Here is a 22,181-nt window from a genome sequence, read left to right as displayed (position 1 = left end):
CCAGCACCAAAACTTCTGCCCCACACAAGACCACAAAGATAATGGCATTTGGGGGACACAATACACTCAAACCGGCACAGGGTGTTACCCGTAAGAGGACCACTGAGTGACCAGAGGAGCCACTGCGAATGCTGAGCAGGAGCTGCCCCCTCTGTAGGTGCTAGAAGTTCTGATACTGCTGGAGTGCAGTTATCTGTAGGCAGCTGCCATTGGTGGAGCCAGAATCAGAGTAAGTTCTGTCCTCCTCCTGCCTTCTAGTCTGGAATCAGTGCCTCCTATTGACAGAACATAGTCGGAAAGCAGCTGGTAAAGGGAGCTGGGAAATGTAGTTTTGAGACTTTCCTGCAATACAGGAAAGATCTTAGAAGTACCACAAACCACACAAGGTTATCAGCTGAGAGCGAGGTCGGGCAGAGGGAGGGAGATATTGCATGTTTAAAGGCAGAAGAGAAGGCATGCAACAGTTGTCCAGGAGAGTGGGTGTATGATTGGCCTTGAGGAATACAGTATGATTGCCTGGCAGTTCTAAGGGCACATTAGAAGTAAATGAACAATAATTTAAAGTTGGATCACTCACATGGCTGTGTGTTCTTCTCCAGCCATGTTCACATAGACCCCACTAAATGGGCAAAAGTGTGGATTAGTCAAGAGAGTTCATTGAAGCAGGAGTGGGATGAGGAAGTTGAGGGTATATTTAAGGGAGTGGTTATAAGAACTGGCCATAGAATTTAAGCTGGGTAAGGAAGGCAGTGAAGATGGGGGGCAGTGCAGATGAGGAATGCATTTATGAACTAAGTTTGTATCTCTCCCACAAACAGAAAGTTCCTTGCCTCCAGGGAATAGGTCTATATAGCTCATCACTGTATTTCTCACCCTTAGAATGCTGCCTAGCACCTAGTAGGAGCTCAATAAATATTTGTTGAATAAAAGACTTCTTAAATGAATGGATGAATGTGTTCAGTGCCATATCTCCTGCTAGTCTGTCAGGCCTGTGAGATCCAGGACCATGTCTAATATGTTCATTTCAGTCTCGTTGGTGCTATCATAGTGCTTGGTACACTGTAGGCACTCAACTATTTTTGCTAAAGTGAAATGAATTAAGTCTGTATTTGAAAGATGAGAAAAGAAACTCAGCAGCAAATGGGAGCAGATTATGCCATGAAGATAGAGTACAGGTTGTGTAGGACCTGCGGACTTCAGCCAGAAGGGAGAGGGGGCAAATAAAGACCTGGAGGTAATCAGTATAAGCCAGTAGAATGCCAAGTTCAAGGTCAGTGTGAGCAGATATCATAATTCCCAGTGTGTCCAAGCTAAAGGAATAAACAGGAATATGGCAGCATCAGCACAGAGAATGGAAAGTCTGCATGGATGCCAGAGACAAGATCAATGAAGCCTGACCCAAGGCTCAGGCCCAGGGTTTGGAACTGAATGTCATTGGGCTAAAACCCAACTCTCTCCCCACTCATTCCCCCAACTTCAACCTCACTCCAAGCTAAGCAAATGTATTGCTGACTGGGCTGTCTTCCAGGAAAGAGAAAGCTATGTCCAGCCACCAGGTAAGCCTGAAAGTGCTGCGGGAGAGCTGGAAAGTGCTCAGTTATTCAGCCTGGGACAAAATTGTGAATTTGGCAGTGTTCTAGCTCCCTCCAAAATGTCTTAAATCCACTTACCTTAATGTGATATTAAGTCTCCTAACACTTCCTCATGGCCCCTTCAAAACTGCTTACAGTTGGAATAGACTACAAATTCATGCTAAGTTTAACATCCCCTGGTTGGCAAAAAGCTTTTGGGGGCCAAAGACTTTGTCTTACTCATCTTTGAGATCTCTGTAGCACCCAGTGCTCAGTCTGTAGAAGATGCTCAAGAAAAGTTTGTTCAAAGTATGAGTGAATTAATGTGTTAGTAATGGGGACACTGCAATGGATCATTTCTCCCAAGGATTAAATTCACATCTTGATGACTGACATTTTAAATAACTTATGCTTTCATTCAACAGATATTTAATTTGTTCCTAATACATGCCAGATGTTGAGGGGATTTCAGTGAAACAAATGGACATGACCTCAGCCTTCATGGAATTCACATTTTGGAAGAAAACCATAATGGTAGAATTGTAGACATCGGCTGGCCAACCCCAGCAACCGCAGGAGGGAGCTTCGGAACCTGGAGAAGCATGTGGATGGGGCAGTCGAGGTTTCAGTGGTAACCTGTGTGCACCAATAACCATGAACGGAGAAAGCTTCCCATCACCCCCAACCACCACCCCAACCACCACCCAGCCACCACTCTGGATGATTTGACACTGAGTTCCTTAGCACAACTCCAGCAGGGACAGGAATCCCAGGGATGATTGAATTGAAATTCCTTACCAACCTAATAAATATTTAGCCAATTACATTTTATTTACAGAAATAAAGAAAAGAAAACTTTTTATGCATTTGTTTTTGGGGCCTGATATTGATACCTATTGCATGGTTTTCATGCCCACCCTTGGGATACCTGAAGGCCTCATGTACAGGTGGGTAAATACTGTGGGCAGTGTGGTCAGCAGATAAGAAGCTCAGGGTGGACTTATGGGCAGACCCTCCAAATCAGGTATTTCTTGCTGCATAATAAATTACCCTCAAATTTATTGACTTGAAACAACAATGCATATTTATCTCACACATTTTTGAGGATCAGGAATCTGAGAGGGATTACCTGGGTGGTTCTGATTCAGGGGCTCTCATATGAGGTGGCAGTCAAGATGTCAACCAAGGCTGCGGTCACCTGGAGGCTTGACTGGGGCTGGAGGATCTGATTCCAAGATGGTGCCCTCTCATGGCTGTTGACAGGAAGCTTCAGATTCTTAGCACGTAGACCTCTCTGTAAGGCTGCTTGAACATCCTCACGACATGGCCACTGGCTTTCCCGAGAGTGGGTGATCCAAGAGAGTACAAGGCAGAAGTCACAGAGTCTTTTATAAACTAGGCTCAAAAGTCTCACGCCGTCATTTCCACAGTATCCCATTGGCTACACAGTGCGGTAAGGGACTATAGCAGGATATGACTATCAGGAAGTAAGGAGGCTGACCTGAAGGCTGGTACCACACCCTCCTCCTCCCTTACATAATGGATAGTAATGAATTAATGAGTTACCCTCTCAGCCTGCAAACCACCGCTAAAAGTGGAGAACAAAAGGAAACCTGGGGAAACCATGAGTGGAAAACATGGGAAACAGATTGAAAGTGAATAGCATATGTGGGAAAATGGGAAAACTGTTTAGAACATGCTTGTGGGCACATTGCTTCATGCACACGTTAGGCTGAAGAAAGTATAGTTTGCAGTAATCTGGGAAACCTAATTTTCTTTGAGGCAAGAATCTCTTAAGTGATTGAAATATCGATCCCTGATAAAGAGACAGCTACCTCCTAATTGCATAATGGAGATGTTGGAAGGAAACTAGGAAAGACTCTCTTCTGCCACCCCCACCCTTGTCCCCCAGTTTCCCTTCATTTGTTGTTACACGTCCACACCCTGCCTCCTCGTTCCTCCTAGGCCTGTCCTCTGTCCAAGCCCAGGTCCATTTCCCTCCCTTCTCTGAAATAGTAGCTTTGCCAAGGTTACAGTTTTCAGAGCCTGGAAGACACCCCAGCAGGACTTCAGGAACAATTATGTCATCCCATGGCTCTGATCTTCCAAGATCCCTCCCCAGATTGTTAATAAACACATTCTTTAAAGTTAGCCAGATCAAAGAAATTCTACCAAAATCTTGACTTGGGTGTAACCTCATTTGGATGCATTCATGGAGATGCATGACCTAAAAGCTCATTTGTCATTTTGGAGAGAAAACAGGACCTGGCCACTTGAGGATTTTACCTGAATAAAGAGTTTAGTAATAAGCATGATCAGCTAATTCAGTCGTGCTCTGCAATTTATTCTCTGATAAGCTCTTATGTATTTTCTACAAAGTCCTGGCCTCAGGATCAAAATTCTGAAAAGAATTTCTCTCAGGAATGAGTGACCTTGGCCCAGGAATCTGCAGGAAAATGAGCTGTTATTGGTCTTGTACAGATTCCGGTTAGGGAAAAGGGAAATCCCCAGCTGGGATAATGCACAGCCTGAGAACAGGATGTCAGGCTCAGTGGAAAGGGCCCGGAGCCAGCAGCCAATGCACACGGGCCCCAACCCTGCCACTAATTTGCTGTCTGACCCTAGGCCAGTATCAACTTTATACATCTGGGTCTCTGGTTCCACATCTCTGAAATGGGTACAATTATACCAGCCCCACCATCCAGAGACAGTTTTAACACCTAAAATCAATCTTCCTTACTATGTTCCACTTCTTGCTGAAGTTTTTCCTGCATAAACTAACTAGGAGATCAGAGAAAAAATTAAAGAAAAAAAAGAGAAATAAATATTTTCTGTGGGAAAAAGAGGCTCTTGGAAGGCAGTAATTTTTAAACATTTTTTGGATGAACACTTTGGTTCTTCCCCAAAAATAAAGCTTTAAGTGAAATTTCAGGCAGTTTATTTCAGAACTCATTCATAAATTGTGGGCCTAAATCACAACCTTTGCATTTAGACAAGATCTGTTATAAAAATTAACTTTGTAAAACACAATGTCGGCTTCCTAACCAGTTGCGGTGAACTGGGGACCCTGGCTGCCAATTTTCCTGGCCCGAACTTCAGGAAGAAGTAGAGGGAGTGAAGCAGTGGGACTTTGGATGGCATGAAGATAAGGTAAGAGACTCGAAGTGGATACAAGATGAAGAAAGGTAATATTTGTTAGAAGATTGTGCCTGCTCAGGAAGGGCAGGTTCAGAGATGTCTGCCTTGGGGAGATTATTTGGAACAGGGTTCCACAGAAGATGAAAGAAAAGTCAGAGAAAACATCCAGGGAAACTGAGCCAAAAAGGGAAGAGAACAGGAGCTGGGTGGACCTGGGGCAGTGGGCATCCTGGAAGACTGGGTCTGGGTTCCGGGTTATATGTAGGAATGCAGGAGACAAAGGGGGCTGAGAGGGGGAAATCCAAAGTGTAAAGAAGGGAGAGTCTGAAAGGAGCCTTAGAAAACAAATGAATATAATCTTAGCTGAATAGAAGGATGTAAAACAAGTGGGACATGCATGAAGAAGGCCAGATACACTGCTTTGTTTTCTTTTCTTTTTTTTCTTTTTTTGAATGCTGAGGGAAAAAAAATAATTAGAAGCAACCACACCAAACAAAACAAAAAGATCAGAATGAAAGTTGTTTATGGGCCATGGAGACATGGTTGGTTATTGCTCTGCATGAAATACAAGTATGGTATTTGTACTTGTGGGTAAAGCTTTACCAAATTAAAAACAATTCCTCAGTTGTGATGCTGCACTGAGTTCTGCAAAGTTGAAAGGACTGGTTAACTACCAGAGTCGTTACAGAGATGAATGTGGAAGGCTGTGTCCCAGGAGGGCACTAGAAAATGTAAAATAAAGATGAGGAAGTTTCTGGTTTACAGCAGGCAATAAGTATGTTAAAGAGAAAACCAAACACCGAGCAGGACAAGGGATCCGGGCAAAGAAGCCTTGATCTTGCCAAAGGCTCCAGGATGCAAGATAAAAGGCAAACAACTTTGCAGATGCCTGGTTTTAGTTTTCTTTTTTCTCCACCCCCTAGCCCCAAATGCAGGGACAAAAACATTAGTGATATCCCTCTGCTAACCTTATAATTGTATGATAATTGGAGTTTGGAAAGAGGGTCATTTCTTCTTGTTGTAAATATTATTCTATTCAGGTTGTAATAGTCTTCATCATTCATATTATTATTAAATACCCGATTCCACTATTTGCCATTAAATTAAACAGATATTTACTGTGTGCTATGTGCCAGGCACTGCTAAGTATTCCAGGAAAAATACAGAGATGAAAAATATAACATCTGCAAATCCATTCATCCATTCGCTTAATGTATATTTTTGAGCACCTACTGTGTACCATGTGCTGTTCTAAATATTAGAGCTCCAGCAGAGAACAAAACCAAGTCCCTAACCTTACAGGGTTTAGAGTTTAGTGACAATGTGCAATTTAATAGCCTGATCAGAGTACCACACCAATAAATAGAAAATAATGAAGAATATAAAGTGCAAAAGAAAGCTAAGAGCAGAGGACAATGACATTTCAAAAGAAGGAGAAATCACATTTGGCCGGGTGGGGAGAAAAGATTAGGGAGCAGGGGGCAGCTATTCAAACTGGTCTCAAAGAAGGGACAGGAGGAAGAGGTAGGGTCGGGAGTCTCCAGGCACGAACAAAGGAATGAGTTAAGAAAGCATGGGCTACCCACAGAGGAGAGCCAAATCTAATCAGCGTCTGGCATAAGTTGGAAAGAAGTGGAAGACGGGGCTGCAAAGGTAAGTTGGGTCCACATCATGAAAATCCTTTTGAGAAGTGAAATGGCAGGACTGGAAGATATAGGAGAGAGTATAGGGCAGAATACAGAGCTGTTTATGGGCCTTCCAACTCTCTTTTAGCCAGAGCTCATTACTTAAAAAGATACCATGGTTTTAATATGTCGGTTATGCCTTTTTGTGCATGACTGTTGGTCTATGCAGAACTAAATGTAGATTTGAATATGTAGCTGAATAGTTATTTATTCGCAAACCTACAAACCAGTATTTTAGAAAGCATTCAAGCCCTATTATAATAGCAAGTAGTATTTACATGAGGATTTTATTGTGACACTAACTCAACATTACATTAGTCACCAAAGACGATGATAAATTGAGGTGTGGCCCCAGAGCCTGGTGCTACAGCAGGACATGTGGAGGGAGGCGAAGCTGGATGTCTGTCCTGCAGACTCGCGGACCTCCTCTCATGAGAGCTGCTGAATGAGTGGGGACCTCAGAGCTGCCAGAGGTTTTCCATCTCATAACTCTCTGACCCCTGAGGGCTGCTGTGTTTGGATTCTGTTTCTGTTTGGAACCCCTATCTGAGCTCCCCTTCTTTTTTCAAATCTGTCCATGATCAGTGACTGGTTTAGGATCATCTGCTACCTCTCCCTGCCTTTAGTTTTGGTCCCTCCACTCCTCGATTTGGACTTAAGGACAAGATGAGTGGTACCTGGCTGGCTGGGACCCGAGGGACTCCTGGTCCCCATTTGCCTGGAGAGAGACTCCAACAAAATTAGCTTCTCAACATGGGTATCTGAAAAGCAGAGAAACTATAGAGGGATAGGAAGGCAGAATGTTTGTTCCTCAGGACCCTTGTTCTTTTCATCTACAGCTTGAAGTTAACAAGCCCCTAAAGACCGTGCATTACTGGGGGAAATGTCTGTAGTTGGAGCCTTCTGAGTCTGCAGACCTGGGTTCAAGTCCTAACTCTGCACTAACCGGATCTGCATGTCCTCATCTGTAAAATGGGTTAACAGTTGGTAATAAGGAGCAAATGAAATTATGACTATGGAGGTGAATTGTAACTTTTAAAGTGCTTTAGAAGTATACATAATGATATTTCCCTTTGATTTTCTGCAGCTCACCATCCTTCCTGTTTTCTCTTCTGGTATTGGCTGCAAAGTTTTTATTAGAGGATTCACACTGGATTTTAAGATCTCTTCTGGCTTGCAAATTTGACCACTCTCTAAATTTCCTGGGCTGCAAAATAAAGAGCTCAACTTCTATTTCTTCCCCCATTTTATTTTTTCTTCTCTTTAGAGACAGAACCTGCCATTTTGTTAGTCTCTGAAAGTCATTCTTTTCACCCATTTTAATTATTCAGTCAAGAACTGCTTAGTACATGGCCTATGCCTAGTGTTTCTGAAGTACCAGGAGCAATCCACATATAAATATGATATTATCCAAGCACTTGCCAACCTGATAGTCCCTAAAGACCATCTACTTGAAGTTCTTGCGGCCAAATTGCATTAAGCACATTAAGGACTGAGCTGTCTGTCTGCCCTCTTTAATCATTCCAGTGTCCAAGCCCATTCAAATACTGCATCTCCCTCAGAAGAAATCACTGTTTGGTTCTGGACTTCTGGAATGTGATCCAGGTAGTTGGGACACCAGCAGGGCTTGAGAAAAAAAAAAAAAAAAAAGATAATACATGAAAAGGCCTAAACTGGTGCCTGACTCACCACATAAAGTCAATAGTTTCCTTATCTCTCAGGGGTTTCAGTGCTTTAGGGAAAAAGTGCCCTGACACGAAAGCTGGGAGAACAGAGACCAATTGTATAGTGGGAGAAAAATATCAGGAAGAAGAACCAGGGAAATCTATCAGAGGTGGCCGTTTGCAGAGGTGAAATGAGGTCGGCTTGGTGGATGGACAGAGAGCAGTGCAGGATCAACCACGTGATTTCGGGGCTGGGTCAAGACCTGGACCAGATTGCTTTTTGATCGATCTAATTTTATGGTTCTCCTCCATCGCTTTAGGCTTCCTTAAGTTTTTCTCAACCACCCCCACTGTTAAGAAGTTTTCTGGAATTGACAAGTAGGCACAGTGAGCTCATTGATTTTATGTCAGGGCCATCAGGCAGGATCTACTGATTCCAGTCCTCACCTTAGTTGCTAGGGTCACGGGCACGGCAGCCCACAAAGACTTGTTCATTTGCCATGTTTGCCTTGGAACCAGGGGAGTCAGCAGAGGAAAGGGAGAATGATTAGAAGTTGTTAAAGAAAAATAGCAGTGATTAAATCACTTTGTACCCCTGCCCTCCCCCCCCCCACACCCCGAATGGAATCTAGATCATGGCTAACTACCAAAGGGTCCTTTATCATGGCTACATTTGAAAGCCTATATAAACCAGACTTAAGAAAAGAAACAAGGCATAGAAAATTCTATTATGTGTGCAGTTGCATGGGGTCTGAGAGAGCAACATGAAATGCCTTGTAAGTATGTTTTCTAATTTTTTAGAGATAAGTAATTATGTTTTCATAGCCAAAATAGCCAGGGAGCAGCTCTATTTTTTTCCCATGCACTCTTCAAATTAAACCCAAATAAAATTTTCAAATACAAATTGGGCATGTAATGTGCAAGCCTATCTATTTAGGAACCTCTGAAAGAAACATCTTGCCCAAAGAGACTAATACCTATTTTCTAAAAAGTTCAAGAATCCTTTTGAGATTATGAAGATATTCCTATTTTAGGGTTCTGTCTTCCTAGGTCCATCTTATTTACAAATTGCCAGTGAAGGAAAGTTTCAGATTTATGTAATAGATGGAACCAACTCTTAGAAAATTTTAATAAAATGTTGTTGCTATCTGCATCTCCTGTATCTCCTTAATTAACCTTACTGTACTATGATTATTGTTCATAGGGTAGCTGATTTCTTTTCCTCTGCAAAAGTATCTCACCTTTTATTGCTTTCATTGCATGTAGAATATTGCCTGCGATATTGTGGGGATGGGAGAGAGGGGAGATCCTGCCAATCCCTGCTTATGTTGAGTGCACTTGAGCTGGTTCAGCCTTACGTAGACCAGATAAGGAACTCTGGGGCTGGGGGAATGTTCACTGCCACGCTTTCTTACCCTATCCTGTTCCTGCCCCCACCAGTTCTCTTTCACTTGATCTCTGGTGCCTGAAATTCCCTCAGCAGGCAAGGCAGGCCACTTGGAGGGGAAATGATTAAACTACAAATGTCTCAAGAAATAGCAATGTTTGAGTACAATCTATTTCAAAGTAAGGTGTAAATAAGCAGTACCAGGTCTTATAAAAGACCTCTTGGTGTGTCCTTCTTCAGGCAAAGTGGAAAATTCTAGAAGGGTAAGGAAGGGAGTTCCCAGTGGTTGAGAGGAGCCAGGAAGGCCAAGAATGTGGGAAGACTGAGAACCTGAATTACTACCTTTTCTTTTTTTTTTTTTTTTAAACAATTTTGCCTAGAAACCATCAGGCTCTATGTTCATAAGTGGTTTGTCAGGTTGCCTGATATTTAGCCCAGTGATTGACTGTAGTAGGAAGTAAGAGGTGGCCTTGAGTGAACAATAACACTTTGCCTCCTCAGCAGCTTGCACACCCCATGTATCAATCACACTGAATGACAGTCCCAGTGCTACACCTTGGGGTCCCAGGGCTCAAGCAATGATAAAAGTTGCAGAACATTTTAAGACGGCTCCAGGCCCTCTGGGGCTTTGGGCCCCAGACCCTAGCTTCATCTGAGGCTCAGGGAGCAGTGCACTGATATTTGTTTCCATTTCAGATTGTGTCTTTCTCCCTTGTGATCTTCCTACCTCCAACTGTGGCCCTGATGGTGAGTGAGGGTGGAGAGGGTTTGACCTTGTCTAGCCCTCCTTTAGCAGAAGTATTGCAAAGGCCATAATCAAAGGTGACCTCCCTCAAATTTCTTGTGAGTACCCCCTAAGCCTGCAAGGTGTGGGCAAAGTAGGAACTCCAGACTCTCAACTTTTCTCACTTTTGCTTGTTTTTCTCCAGAACATCAGTGACAGCCATCCTCTGGATGGCTTTATCGGGACCCAAATCATCCATGTCAACGCCCTGCGAGGTATAGTCAGCATCCGAGACAACAATGTTTTGAGTGAATGGGATGGAATCTTGGACTACAAGAATGTAAGATGCGAAACACACTTGTTAAAGAACACCTTGTCTGGTCTAAAATTTAGCCTCAGACTTTTCTAGAGAAAAGAGGACACTGTCTACATTGGTCTCTAGGTTTAGGCCCATGATGGGAGTACATGTCTTTAGGTGAGGAGCCAGCTTTCCTGCAGCTGTGGTGACTTCTTTTCTAACCAGAGACTGTAGAAGGCATTTCTCTGGTTTCTAAGGATCCCAATCCCTTCACTTTCCTGAGGGTGTTGGCTTCACAGGGCTACCGGAGCCTTCTGAATTAAGAAAGCCATTTAAAGAGCCCCCATTTTTGTACCTGGCATGTGCTATAGAAGCTGTTTTTTCTTGACCCCAGATTTTAGTCAGTGTACTTCCAAAGAAGGGTGATTCATTTTCATTTTTAGAAATCTCTCCTCAACTTGCCCATCTCCTTAGGTAGTAAGGCTTAGCAGAAAGATGTAGGATCAGGAAGTAAAAGCCTGTGTGTTTGGCCTGGGTTTCCCACAGAAAAGCTCTAGGACCAAAACTGAGCCATTACTCAGGTTTTGTGTGCCTCCGTTTCTTCATTTGAAAAATGGCATCAATGGTTGCCTTTCCTACCTCACAGGATTCTGAGAGGATTAAATGAAGTAAAAGTCAAACTCCTCATGCTGGCCTAGAAGGCCCTCTAAGATCTGGCTGGCTGGAAGCCACTCCCCACACCTCCACTGTGTGCTCTGCAGCCACAGTGGACAGGTCAGGGCAGACATCTCAAATACAGAGCTTTCTCTCCACTCCTACCTGTGCCCACCATGTTCTCCTGTCTGAACACCACCTCCTTCACTCTTCACCTAACTCGCTCCTCATTTCATTATGTAGATCTTCCCTGGATCCTTCTAGAGGGAATGCAGTCTGGTTATCTCCAGCTTTAAGCCATGGGAATCTTTCTTCAAACAAAACATTCTGCAGAAGTCAAATACACAGAACACACAAAGCCAGAACTACCCTAGGCAGGAGGAGGAAGATGCTGGTGATGTGTCCTTGGGCTCAGTCACACACAGCTGAGAAAAAACCACTGCAAGAATCCAAAGCTGAGGCAGGCCCACCAACAGGCCCAGGGTCGTAGGAAGGGGCAGTCAGTAGCAGATCTGCAACTGGAATCTGGAGATCCTGACCCAGGTATGATTTCACAAGCAGGGATGTCTCACAGCATCCTCTCATCTTCATGACAACCCCAAAGGAGAGGGGCTATTGCTCCTGTTTTACAGATGAGGACACTGAGGACCATGGAGGGCACTGGGAACCATAGTAGCTGTTAAATGGTAGAACAGGATGTTAAAGTCAGCTTGATTACTAGATCTGGCTCCCTACCTTTCATGCCCCACTGAAGTGCACAGTGTTTCCTGGGGATTCCCTCCCATGTCTGCAGCAGAGGACAGTGCCCACGGCTCTCGCAAGTCTTGACCCTGGCTGTTTGCTCTGGAAAGCACTCTGCTGGGGTGCTCTACCTCACAGTCAAAAGCACAGCTATGTGCCAGCACCTGATGGAGACTAGGAGTCCATTAATATTTTGTGAGTAAATGAAATGTTTCTGGTGTGTGGCTTTAAGGACCTCCTGGCAGCTAAGCTGTATAGTAAGATGACCTGTGTCCTGGCCAAGATGGACCAAGCCGCCTTCCCAACTTTGAATGAAATTACCAAGGCCCTGGATCAGCGGGTGAGTGAGACCAACACACTGTGGTCCCTTCTTTTTTTGGTGTTTTCTAATTCTGCATCCCAACCCCCTAGGACAATGCTCTTCACACAAAATATTAGTTTGTGCTTGTTCTTAATGCCGTGAAAGACCATGAGAGAATCAATGAACTTTAAGACAGTGAAGTTTTTTTTAATTCAGTTTTATTGAGATATATTCACATACCATACAATCACCCATGGTGTACAATCAGCTGTTCACAGTCATCACATAGTTGCGCATTCATCACCCCAATCAATATTTGAACATTTTCATCACTCCAAAAAGAATGAAAATAAGAACAAAAAATAAAAGTAAAAAAGAACACCCAAATCATTCAATTTCTCTCATCCCACCCTATTTTTCATTTAGTTTTTGTCCCCATTTTTCTACTCATCCATCCATACCCTGGATAAAGGGAGTGTGAGCCACAAGGTTCTCACAATCACACTGTCACACCATGTAAGCTACACAGTTATGGAGTCGTCTTCAAGAATCAAGGCTACTGGGTTGCAGTTCAACAGTTTCAGGTATTTCCTTCTAGCTATTCCAATACATGAAAACCTAAAAAGGGATATATATATATATATATATATATATATATATATATATATAGCACATAAGAATGCCCTTCAGAGTGATCTCTCAACTATTTGAGATCTCTCAGCCACTGAAACTTTATTTTGTTTCATTTCATTTCCCCTTTTTGGTCAAGAAGACCTTCTCAGTCCCATGATGCCAGGTCCAGATTCATACTTGGGAGTTATATCCTGAGTTGCCAGGGAGATTTACACCCCTGGGAGTCAGGTCCCATGTAGGGGGAGGGCAGTGAGATCACCTGCCAAGTGGACTTATGGAGAGGCCACATCTGAGCCACAAAGAGGTTCTCTGGGGGAGACTCTTAGGCACAATTATAAGTAGGCTTAGCTTCTCCTTGGCAGTAACAAGCTTCATAAGGGCAATCCCCAAGATTGAGGGCTCAGCACACCAAATTGTCAGTCCTCAATGTTTGTCAGAATATCAGTAATAACCCAGGTGGGAACGTCCAACATTTCTGCATTTTTCTCCAGCTCCTCAGGGGGTCCCTGCAAATGTATTTTTATTCTCTGCCCAAATTACTTTGGGAGGTATCACTATTTCACGCTAACCTGTACAAACTTACCAGATCTCACTTCCTATTCAGAGTTCCATGTAATTATGGTGTTTGAATAAACTGACCGTACAAGTTAAATTATCCAGTGTGTTGCAGAAAATATATATCCTGCATCAAATAAACATCTCTTCTTGGTCTCACACAGAAGTTGAAGTTTTAATATCAGCCTTTACCCTTTGGCCTGCTTTGCTTCATTCATATCTCTAATTGAAGTCTGGACTCTTTTTCAGGTTTTTAACAGTTGCTGTATTTGCTAATACTGACATTCATAGCTGCTGAGCTCTAGCTCTGAGTTTCAGATGTCACACAGATACCCAAAGTTCCAGAGACCAACCAGGTTATACACAAAAAGCTCAGCATCTCAGAATTTGGAGATAACCTTTACAATTCAGGAAAGATGTGATTGCTGTAAGAGTTTACAATCCAGGGACCGTTACAATAAGCATTCCCCTGATAACCAGTGCTCTAAGATTCAATTCTCAGAATTTATACTTTGTAGTTAGTCCATATTAGTGAGGCATTTTAATGTTTGCCTTTTCTTTTCTGGCATACTTCACTCAAAATACTGTTCACAAGATCCATTCACCTTGTTGTGTCTCCCAGCTTCACTCCTTCGTGCAGTTGCTCAATATTCCACTCCATGCATACACCACAGTTCACCATTCTGTCCATCAGTCGATGCACCCTTAGGCTACGATAGATGTTTTCCAAACAGAAGGACACAGAGAAAAATGATTGCAGGGGACTCCAAGGCCAGCCAATGACCCATCTAAGTCAAATCATATCTTCAATGAAAATTTCATAGACATAATTTTGATATGCTCCAAAAGGGTTTGAGCTATATGTTAAGGAATACAAATTGTAGAATATAAATATTATAGTGAATTAATAAACTATTCACTCCCCGTGCCTTCTTTCCTCCCTTGCACACACCTCACCTCCCCCTTTTTTGCCCCCCATCCCACATTTTATCTTTAGCCTAAAATAAGCCCAGGATTGCTGAAGCCCTCAGCCTCCCAAATGGAATAGTAGTCAAATAAATTAAAAACCAGCAGGAAGTCCTTGGCAAGCTGCTGAAATCTGCCCATTTGCTTAGGGAAGCTTCAGAGCACATTTGGGCAACACTGTTGTCCATGGCTGGGATATGGGGAGGGAGGGGATGGGAAGCACGTCAGGTCACCTAAGAATAAAGTAACTAATTAATTTTTGTCTTTAAAGAGAGAAATAGAAAGCATTCCACATATCTGACTTAAAAAGTAAAAAACAGAATAAATACGAATGATTTTAAAACTGTTCCATGTTATCCTTAAAGATGGGGAAAGCATTAGAAGCTGGAAGAGTTGAGAAATTGTGAAGGGTGAAAGTAATAAAGACAGAAAAAGTCACAGGGCACGTACTGCACACTCAGATTTTTCTGGAGTGAGGTTGTCATCTTGTGGCCAGATAGGATATTGCTGTTAGAGACCAATTGAATTGCCCACATGCACTGCCACAATCTGATTGGCGGCCAGGACCCTGGGATAGGTTTCCTCCTCCTTGCTGCACCTTGTCTACGTGCTGTCTCAGTGTTTTGTTGTGCCACCTCTTCTAGGAACTGAAGCACTACCCCTCCACCAGTGGCCTGACTTACACTGTTCTCCCCATCCGGGTCAAGAACTTGGCCCAGTATGGAATGCCCATCAAGGACATGTGCAGAGATGTCCCCACCTACTTTGCCCAGCAACACAGAGAAGGTGTGTTAACAACTGAACTAGAAACCTAAGTTCACAGGTGACTCAAAGAGTGCAGCCTGATTTGCAAGTCATTAGCAAATTCTAATGAGAATTTTCAGGTCTGTTCAATTTCTTTGTTACTGGCTGTAGAGATAATGTGGCCTGGGATGTATCTCCGCCCTGGTGACAGATATGATTTCCTGACACAGGGGTGCTATGAATTCAAGGATTTCAGAGCTGATCAAGAAAAAGATTTGACCACTAGACACAAAAGCTTTATTCGAGCAGTCCTGGGACAGGTTCCTGGGAGGGGCAGACCCTTTCAGCAGGAGACTTCAAGAGGTTGTGGCACAAGGGACCTCCCAGAAGAGGACGCAAGGCAAGGGAACTCCGGGGGAGAGGGGAATTCAGAGAGGGGGCTTATGTGAAAGGTGGGGGTTCTGGGGGTCAGAGCTCTTAGGGCTGGGGCCTTATGTAGTCCCAGGGCCTTTCACCTATGGTTAGCAGATATCGGGCACAATTTCACAAGGCACGCAAAGCAGGTCAGCTCTAAAGAGCTAAATATTGCTTACCTGGGCTATTGGGTGTGTAAGAATTTGAATTTGGCACCAATGGTTTTTGAGCCAGTGGTCCCTAGCATGCTGGGCTGATACACAGGGGAATCACTAAGACTGGGGAGCGGAATTAGCTTTACCGGAAGGTCTAGTGGACAGTAGGCTCATCAGTGGGATTTGACAGTTGGCAAATACCCTCCCTGACCTGAAACTTCATCAACCCCTGTCGAAACAGCATAGTGCCTGGCATTCCACCATCAGAGGTCCTTTCCTTTTGGGTCTTCAGACTTAGTCCATTCCTTTTGGGTCTTCAGACTTTCTTTTTCTCAAGCTGCCCAGAGGGTAGAAGGGAAGACCCCAAACTTACAGACTACACTGGGAAAGGAGGGTTGGGGATGTGGTGAGGGGATCAGTGGCAACCAGCTTGGAAAGTTTCTAGGTAAGACTTGAGGATCTACCTGCTATTCCAGATAGAGTCACTAATCTCTTCCTACTAGGCTGTTTCTAGCCACTTACATCTTAATATAAATTAACCCAACCAGAAAGGCTTCTTTCTAATAGAAGGATCTGGCAGGAAAACAGGGAGTAGTTGAGGAACTGGGGGCTTTAAGGAGGATGATTAAGGTCAAAGAAATAGAAAGGAAGGGGCAGGGCTAGGAGGAGCTTCCAGTTTAGTCCCCCAGTCTTTGGCTAATAGAGCTGTTATTCCGATCACCTCATCTGATCTAGGTGCAACGTCTAATGTATTATTCTACTCGGGAGTCTTAAGACCATGAAGTGATCTCATTTGTAAAAGGGTTTTCTTTCTTATTAAAGGTATGGCATTGGCAACTAACCCTAATTCCTGTTTTGAAGTCCAACTTCTGTCCTTTATGGGACTCTCCATCTGTGGCGAGATCCCTGGGCTCTGAGCCTACAGGTCGGTCACAAGGACGGAGGATCCACCCGTGTGGAACTGCCAGCCTGGAGCCAGGCCCACCCTCTGCCTGCAGGACGCTGCTCGTGTATGTTCTCCACGTTCTGCTTTTTGATCCAACACCCAGCTGTGTAATCAGGAAACTAGGGTTAGAACAATAAACTTTATTTGTGCCTCAGTGAACTAGCAGACGGCTGCCCTGGCTGCACCCTGCCTGCCCTGTCCCCTTTTGGGTTATGGGCATTCTCGGCAAGCAAGAACATCACACGCCAGCATGGTAGGAAGGAGGATGTGCTTCGCCTAAAATTTATCATTTTTCTTTTTGGTGTATCCCTTAAAAATTTTGGCTAAATAAATTAAAAATGAAAAATTAACAGAAACACACTGGCCACAGCACAGACTTAAGCTGTCAGATCTCAGTCTGCATCTCTGTCTCCTGCAAATTGGTGGAGGGATTCTAAGGAAACCCATTCCCTGCAGTGGCTCAGCCTCTACGGTGGAAAACCCTCATGAGAGATCCAAGTGAAATTAGGCCTCTCAGGTGTACCTTTTGAACTGATCTGAACCCCTTAGTCAAAAATAACCCCCAGGCCTTTCTCTCCATTGTAAATTAAAGAGATCTGGACTCAGGACTGTTTCTCTAACTGCTCATTCCTATAGCTGGGAGGGGCAGAGGCAGCCCCATCCAAACCACCCCTAACATCCCTGCCACCCTTACCCCAGGAACAAAAGCAAATGAGGACGGAGTATTGGAGATACAGACATGGATGTTCACAGAAGGTTGTGTTGGAGTTTGGAGCACTTTCAAACAGGCTGGGACTGAGCAGGGTGCTGCATAGTGTTTGCCTGAGATGGGAAGGCTCTGTGTGAGCAAGGACACTGCTGAGAGCCAGGTCTGCGGAGGGGGAGCCCTTCTGGGTGGAGTATTGTGTCGTGTGATTGCCTACAGCCAGGAGTGAAAGTGTGATTGCCCAGGAAAGGCCTGAGATAAAACTCTGACTGGGTTTAAACAGGGAATGGTTGGGCAGGCTAGTTGTGACCAATGGATTCGTGTACATGTAGTTTGTTGAGGATATGGCAAGTGGAGGTATGTACAGAACCAGATTTTGGGTGAAATCTGCAGTTGCAATGGGCAAAGGCTTGGTCAACCCCAGGCCCTAAGAGGATCAAAAGGCAGCTGGTGCCCCAGGGTCTGGCCCAGTGAGTCCCCAGAATCAAGTCACTGTGGAATCAGTCTATCCCCGCTCTGGGTCTGCCTTGCCCTTGGTACCCAGGCTCCACCTTCAATCCCAGCTCCTGGTACCAGTCCTCGTCCATCACACATGTCTCAGTCCCCATGACAGTTGCCTATTTTCCCTGCTCCTGATGGGGGCCTGCTCCTCACTGACTGCCCAGATGCTGTCTTGGTTTGCCAGGGCTGTTATGACAAATACCACACAATGGGTTGGCTGAAACAGCAAGAATTTATTGTCTCATGGTTTTGGACGTTGGAAGTCCAACTCAAGGTATTGGCAGGGCTTGCTTTCCCCTGGAGTCTGTAGTGTTCTGGCAATCACATGGTGATCTCTCTCTTCTTGTGTCCACTCCTCTGGTCTCCGCTGACTTCTGGCTTCTACTTCCATATCCAATTTCCTTTTCTTATAAGGACTCCAGGAACATGGATTAAAGCCCACTGTGATTCAGTTTGGCCTCACCTTAACTAATAATAATAACATCATCCAAGGTCCTATTTACAAATAGGTTCGTGCCCACAGGAACACTGATTAAGACTTGAACATATCTTTTGTGGGGGACGTGATTCTATTTGCAACCAATGCAAATCTCCCCTTCTTGGACATCAGAGCGTCAGCTGCTCCTGAATTTCCCAGTACCTCCAGGCCCTACCCAATTATTATAACATCCCTGCTACTTCTTGGAGACTTTAAGAACCCCTTCACCCCACCCCACTCCCACCCTCACACACACACCCACTTGCCTCCACCTGATGCCATCCCTGCAGATCCTAGCTCTGCCAGCTGGACTGGTTTCTTCCCCCAAACATCATCAAGCCCTAATACCTTCCCACTGTGCACTGTCATACCTGATGGGTGTGACAGCTCTGTCCTGGGAAACAAGTGCAGGCCTTAGACAGCCTAGCAAAGTAAATTTTGGTCCTTTGAGTTACAAGCTGACTCCTCATCTCATAAAGAACCTTCCATGCATGCTCCAGAATTTGGATCCTTTGGGGGTGGGGCAGAGTTATTTGCTTTGAATACCCATTTTCCTAAATTAAATGTGTCATGTTTCTGTTTATAAAAGCCATTTATACTGATCATTAAAATTTAAGTAATATCAAAGGAAGAAAAAAAATCTTTCAAAATGTCACCACCCTACTGGTGATCACTGTGAACATTTATCTGTAGAGCTCGTCTAACCCAGCACACTGTGAAATTTACCATATTTATCCATAGAACTCATCTAACCCAGCACCCACTGAAATTTACCATATTTATCAGTAGAGCTCATCTAATCCAACACCCCGTGAAATTTACCATATCTGAATCTCAAACCAGTGGCCCTGACCCAAAAGGATTCCATGTTTATCAAGGCCCCCAGTCTTCTGTTTAAAATAGGATCACGTCAACATTAATAACAGACCTGTGATTGAAGTACTTAACCTTCTTGCTAAGTCCATGGTAACAATCAATGAGTCTTTCTAGGAGCTCCTAGGAAATGGCTAAGAACTAGCCCAGGGCTCTTCCAAGAAGGAAAATCTTCTCTTTTTTTCTTTTCTTCTCTCTTGGCAGAACCTGTTGATGACATCTGCTGACATCTGCAATGCTGCATCATGGAACTGGGAGAGCCCACAGCCCCATTGGCCTCAGCTCAGCTGTGCCCACCACGTGCAGCCCGCACCTCCTATGCACCATGCTTCTGCAGACTCCCATCTCTGCCACTGCTCCGGGGAGCCTCAAGGGCCCAAAGGGCATGGCGCTCCACATGCGACACAGAAATAGGGAGCCACCTTTAGTGTCTTAGTTGTTCACATTGCTACAATGCATGCTGCACATGCCTTGGTTTCTTAGAGAAACTTTAGTGAACAACAGTTTTCTGTGCTTCTCCTATTTTTTACTCACAGTCCCCCCACCCACCCGGGCCCATAAGCAGGCGTCTGTTGGGGATGAGAGTGGGGACAAATTTGAGCAGCATACATCACACTCTGCACAGAATTCCTCCTGCCTCCAGGGATTGTTACTGGAGTAAGACTGTGTCCAGTTGCAGCAGCTCAGCATGCTGTCACTTGGCCAAAAGTACCCAGTGATATTCTGCTAAGTTGGCAGGAGCTGCAATTCTCAAGTGGGTCTTGCTTAACATATTAGAAGAAATAAGTAACTCACTGCTAAAAGGGATTCTGTAAATGGCAGTGGGCTGTTAAGATGTGGCCACTTTAAAGGCGTAATCAGAAAACTGGAAATGCAGTTATTAATACCAGGCATTACAACAACATTGTGCTATAGGAGAACTGAGGTAGGAGGAGAGCAGGGCATTTTTTCAGCCCCCAAATGATAATAATGTATAAAAGTAAACTGGCAGCATTCCAAGGATAGTCAGAGCTGAGCTAATCCTTCTCTTCAGCTTGGTACCCACAGTGGGCTGGAGAGAGTGGAAATAAACAAGACCCAGTGATTAGGGGCCCAATGGAACCCCATCTCCGAATTGACTGGGGATGGGAGTTTTCAGTGTGTCGGGGACCTCTCTCTTACTGACTTAAGTCCAGAGTTGTTTATCACTTCCATCCACCCTCTGCCAAAAACTGAAGCAACTCAAATGCCCATTAACAGGAATTTGAGTAAATTGTGTTAAGTCTGTATGGTGGCACACTATGCAGTCATTAAAGGTATCCCTCCCATAGTGCTGTATCTGATGACATAGCACAATGTCACAATACATCATTGAGTAAAAAAAATCTAGTCCCAAATCTTCTGTGTAAAATAAAAATCAGTAAGGCATTTAAACATTTATTTTTATTGTTCAGTTAGGAATTATTTCAAAATTACATTTGTGAGTTTATAGTTTTAGTTTCTATATTTAGTTTTATGCCCTTATGAATTAAGTTTTGTGTACGGTCTGAGGTAGGGATCAATGTTCATTTTCTTCCGTTCAGGTACCCAGTTATTCCGGCACCATTTGCTTGAAAGACTTTTCTTTTCCCCCGTTGAATTATCTTGGTGCCTTTTTTGAAAATAAAAAAGCTATATATGAGTGTGTTTATTTCTGAACTCTCTATTCTGTCCCATTGATTTGTTTATCCTTAGACCAATACCACAATTCATTAATTATTGTAGTTTTATAGTAAGTATTAAAATCAGATGAGGTAAGTCTTCCAACTTTTCCTTATTTTTCAAGATTTTTTTTACTTTATCTTAGGTCCTTTGCATTTTCTAAATTTTAGAATCAACTTTACAATCTATTCCTTTTAATTGGAGTGTTTTGACCATTTACATTAATGTAATTATTGATATAGTCCAGTGTAGGTATATTATTTTGATATTTGTCCCATCTGTTCCTTTTTCCTCCTTCACTGCCTGCCTTTGGAGTAATCATGATTTTTAGTGTTTTATCTTAATTGATTTTTAACGATACTTCTGCATTTTTAGAAGTTGATCTAGGGATTGAAATATGTATCTTTAACTTATCATATTCAATGCAGGATTGCATACCACTTCATGCATAATGTAAGAATCTTAGCATGGTATAATTCCACTTATCCCTGTTTTTTGTTTTTTTATATATTTTACTTGTACGTGTATTATAAATCCTATAATACTGTAGTTATTTTTGCATTAAAAAGTTGCCTTTTAAATGAATTAAGAAAAAAGGAAAAAAATAGTCATATTTATCTATTTACCATTCCCAATGCTATTCCTTCCTTCCTGCAGATCCAAATTTCATTCTGATGTTGACTCCCTTAAGCCTAAAGAACTTCCTTTACCATTTCTTGTAGTGCAAATCTAATAGAATAGAATTCTCTGAGCCTTTGTTTATCTCAAAATGTATTTTGTTTTCATTTATGAATCATATTTTCACTGAAATGGAATTTTAAGTTGGTGATGTTTTACTTTCAGTGCTTTAGCTCATTTGTCTTATGTCTTCTGATGGTTCTAAGATCTCAAATTTAATTCTTATCATTGTTCCTCTCTGTATTATGTGTCTTGTTCCCTCTGGCTGATTTTTAAGGTTTTTCTTTACTTTGGCTTTTAGCAGTTTTATTTTGCTATGCTCTGGTTGCTTTTCTTTGTTTATTGTGCTGAGGTTTTCTGAGCTTCTTAAATCAATAGGTTGATGTTTTAGATCAAATTTGAAGAGGTTTTGCCTATTATTTTTCATATATTTTTAAGCCTTATTCTCTCTTCTATTCTCCTTTATGGACTCCAATTACACATATGTTAGATGACTTGATTACACCCCTTAGGTCTCTGAAATTCTGTTTTCAACAATTTTTCCTCTGTCCTTCAGTTTGGATGATTTCTATTAACTCTGTTTTAATGTTCACTGATTATTTCTTCCACAGTATACAATCTGTTCTTAACCCCTTCCAATGAATGTTGGATTCCAGATATTATATTTTTGACCTAACATTTCAATCTCC

The 22,181-nt window shown here is 43.1% G+C and overlaps 1 protein-coding gene across 1 annotated transcript; it reads left to right on the top strand.

The window, feature by feature from the left end:
* Positions 1-3,044: 3,044 nt before the first annotated feature.
* On the top strand, positions 3,045-16,597 carry LOC119512060 (gastrokine-3-like). Its single transcript, XM_037806612.1, has 8 exons — positions 3,045-3,058; positions 4,053-4,200; positions 4,671-4,721; positions 10,142-10,192; positions 10,375-10,509; positions 12,095-12,202; positions 14,962-15,103; positions 16,453-16,597. Exons 1-8 carry the CDS (start codon positions 3,045-3,047, stop codon positions 16,545-16,547), a joined length of 744 nt encoding a protein of 247 aa, XP_037662540.1. The 3' UTR covers positions 16,548-16,597.
* The last annotated feature ends 5,584 nt before the right edge of the window (positions 16,598-22,181 follow it).

Source organism: Choloepus didactylus, chromosome 17 (assembly GCF_015220235.1).
Source record: "Choloepus didactylus isolate mChoDid1 chromosome 17, mChoDid1.pri, whole genome shotgun sequence".
Taxonomy (NCBI): Eukaryota; Metazoa; Chordata; class Mammalia; order Pilosa; family Megalonychidae; genus Choloepus; species Choloepus didactylus.
This window is presented reverse-complemented; position numbering and strand designations above follow the sequence as displayed.

Bases quoted from the DNA above. Each gene is read 5' to 3' on its own strand.
- LOC119512060 (XM_037806612.1), top strand. The intron at 12,203-14,961 runs GTGAGTGAGACC...CACCTCTTCTAG, and splicing joins CCAAGGCCCTGGATCAGCGG to GAACTGAAGCACTACCCCTC. The intron at 15,104-16,452 runs GTGTGTTAACAA...TTCTTATTAAAG, and splicing joins TGCCCAGCAACACAGAGAAG to GTATGGCATTGGCAACTAAC.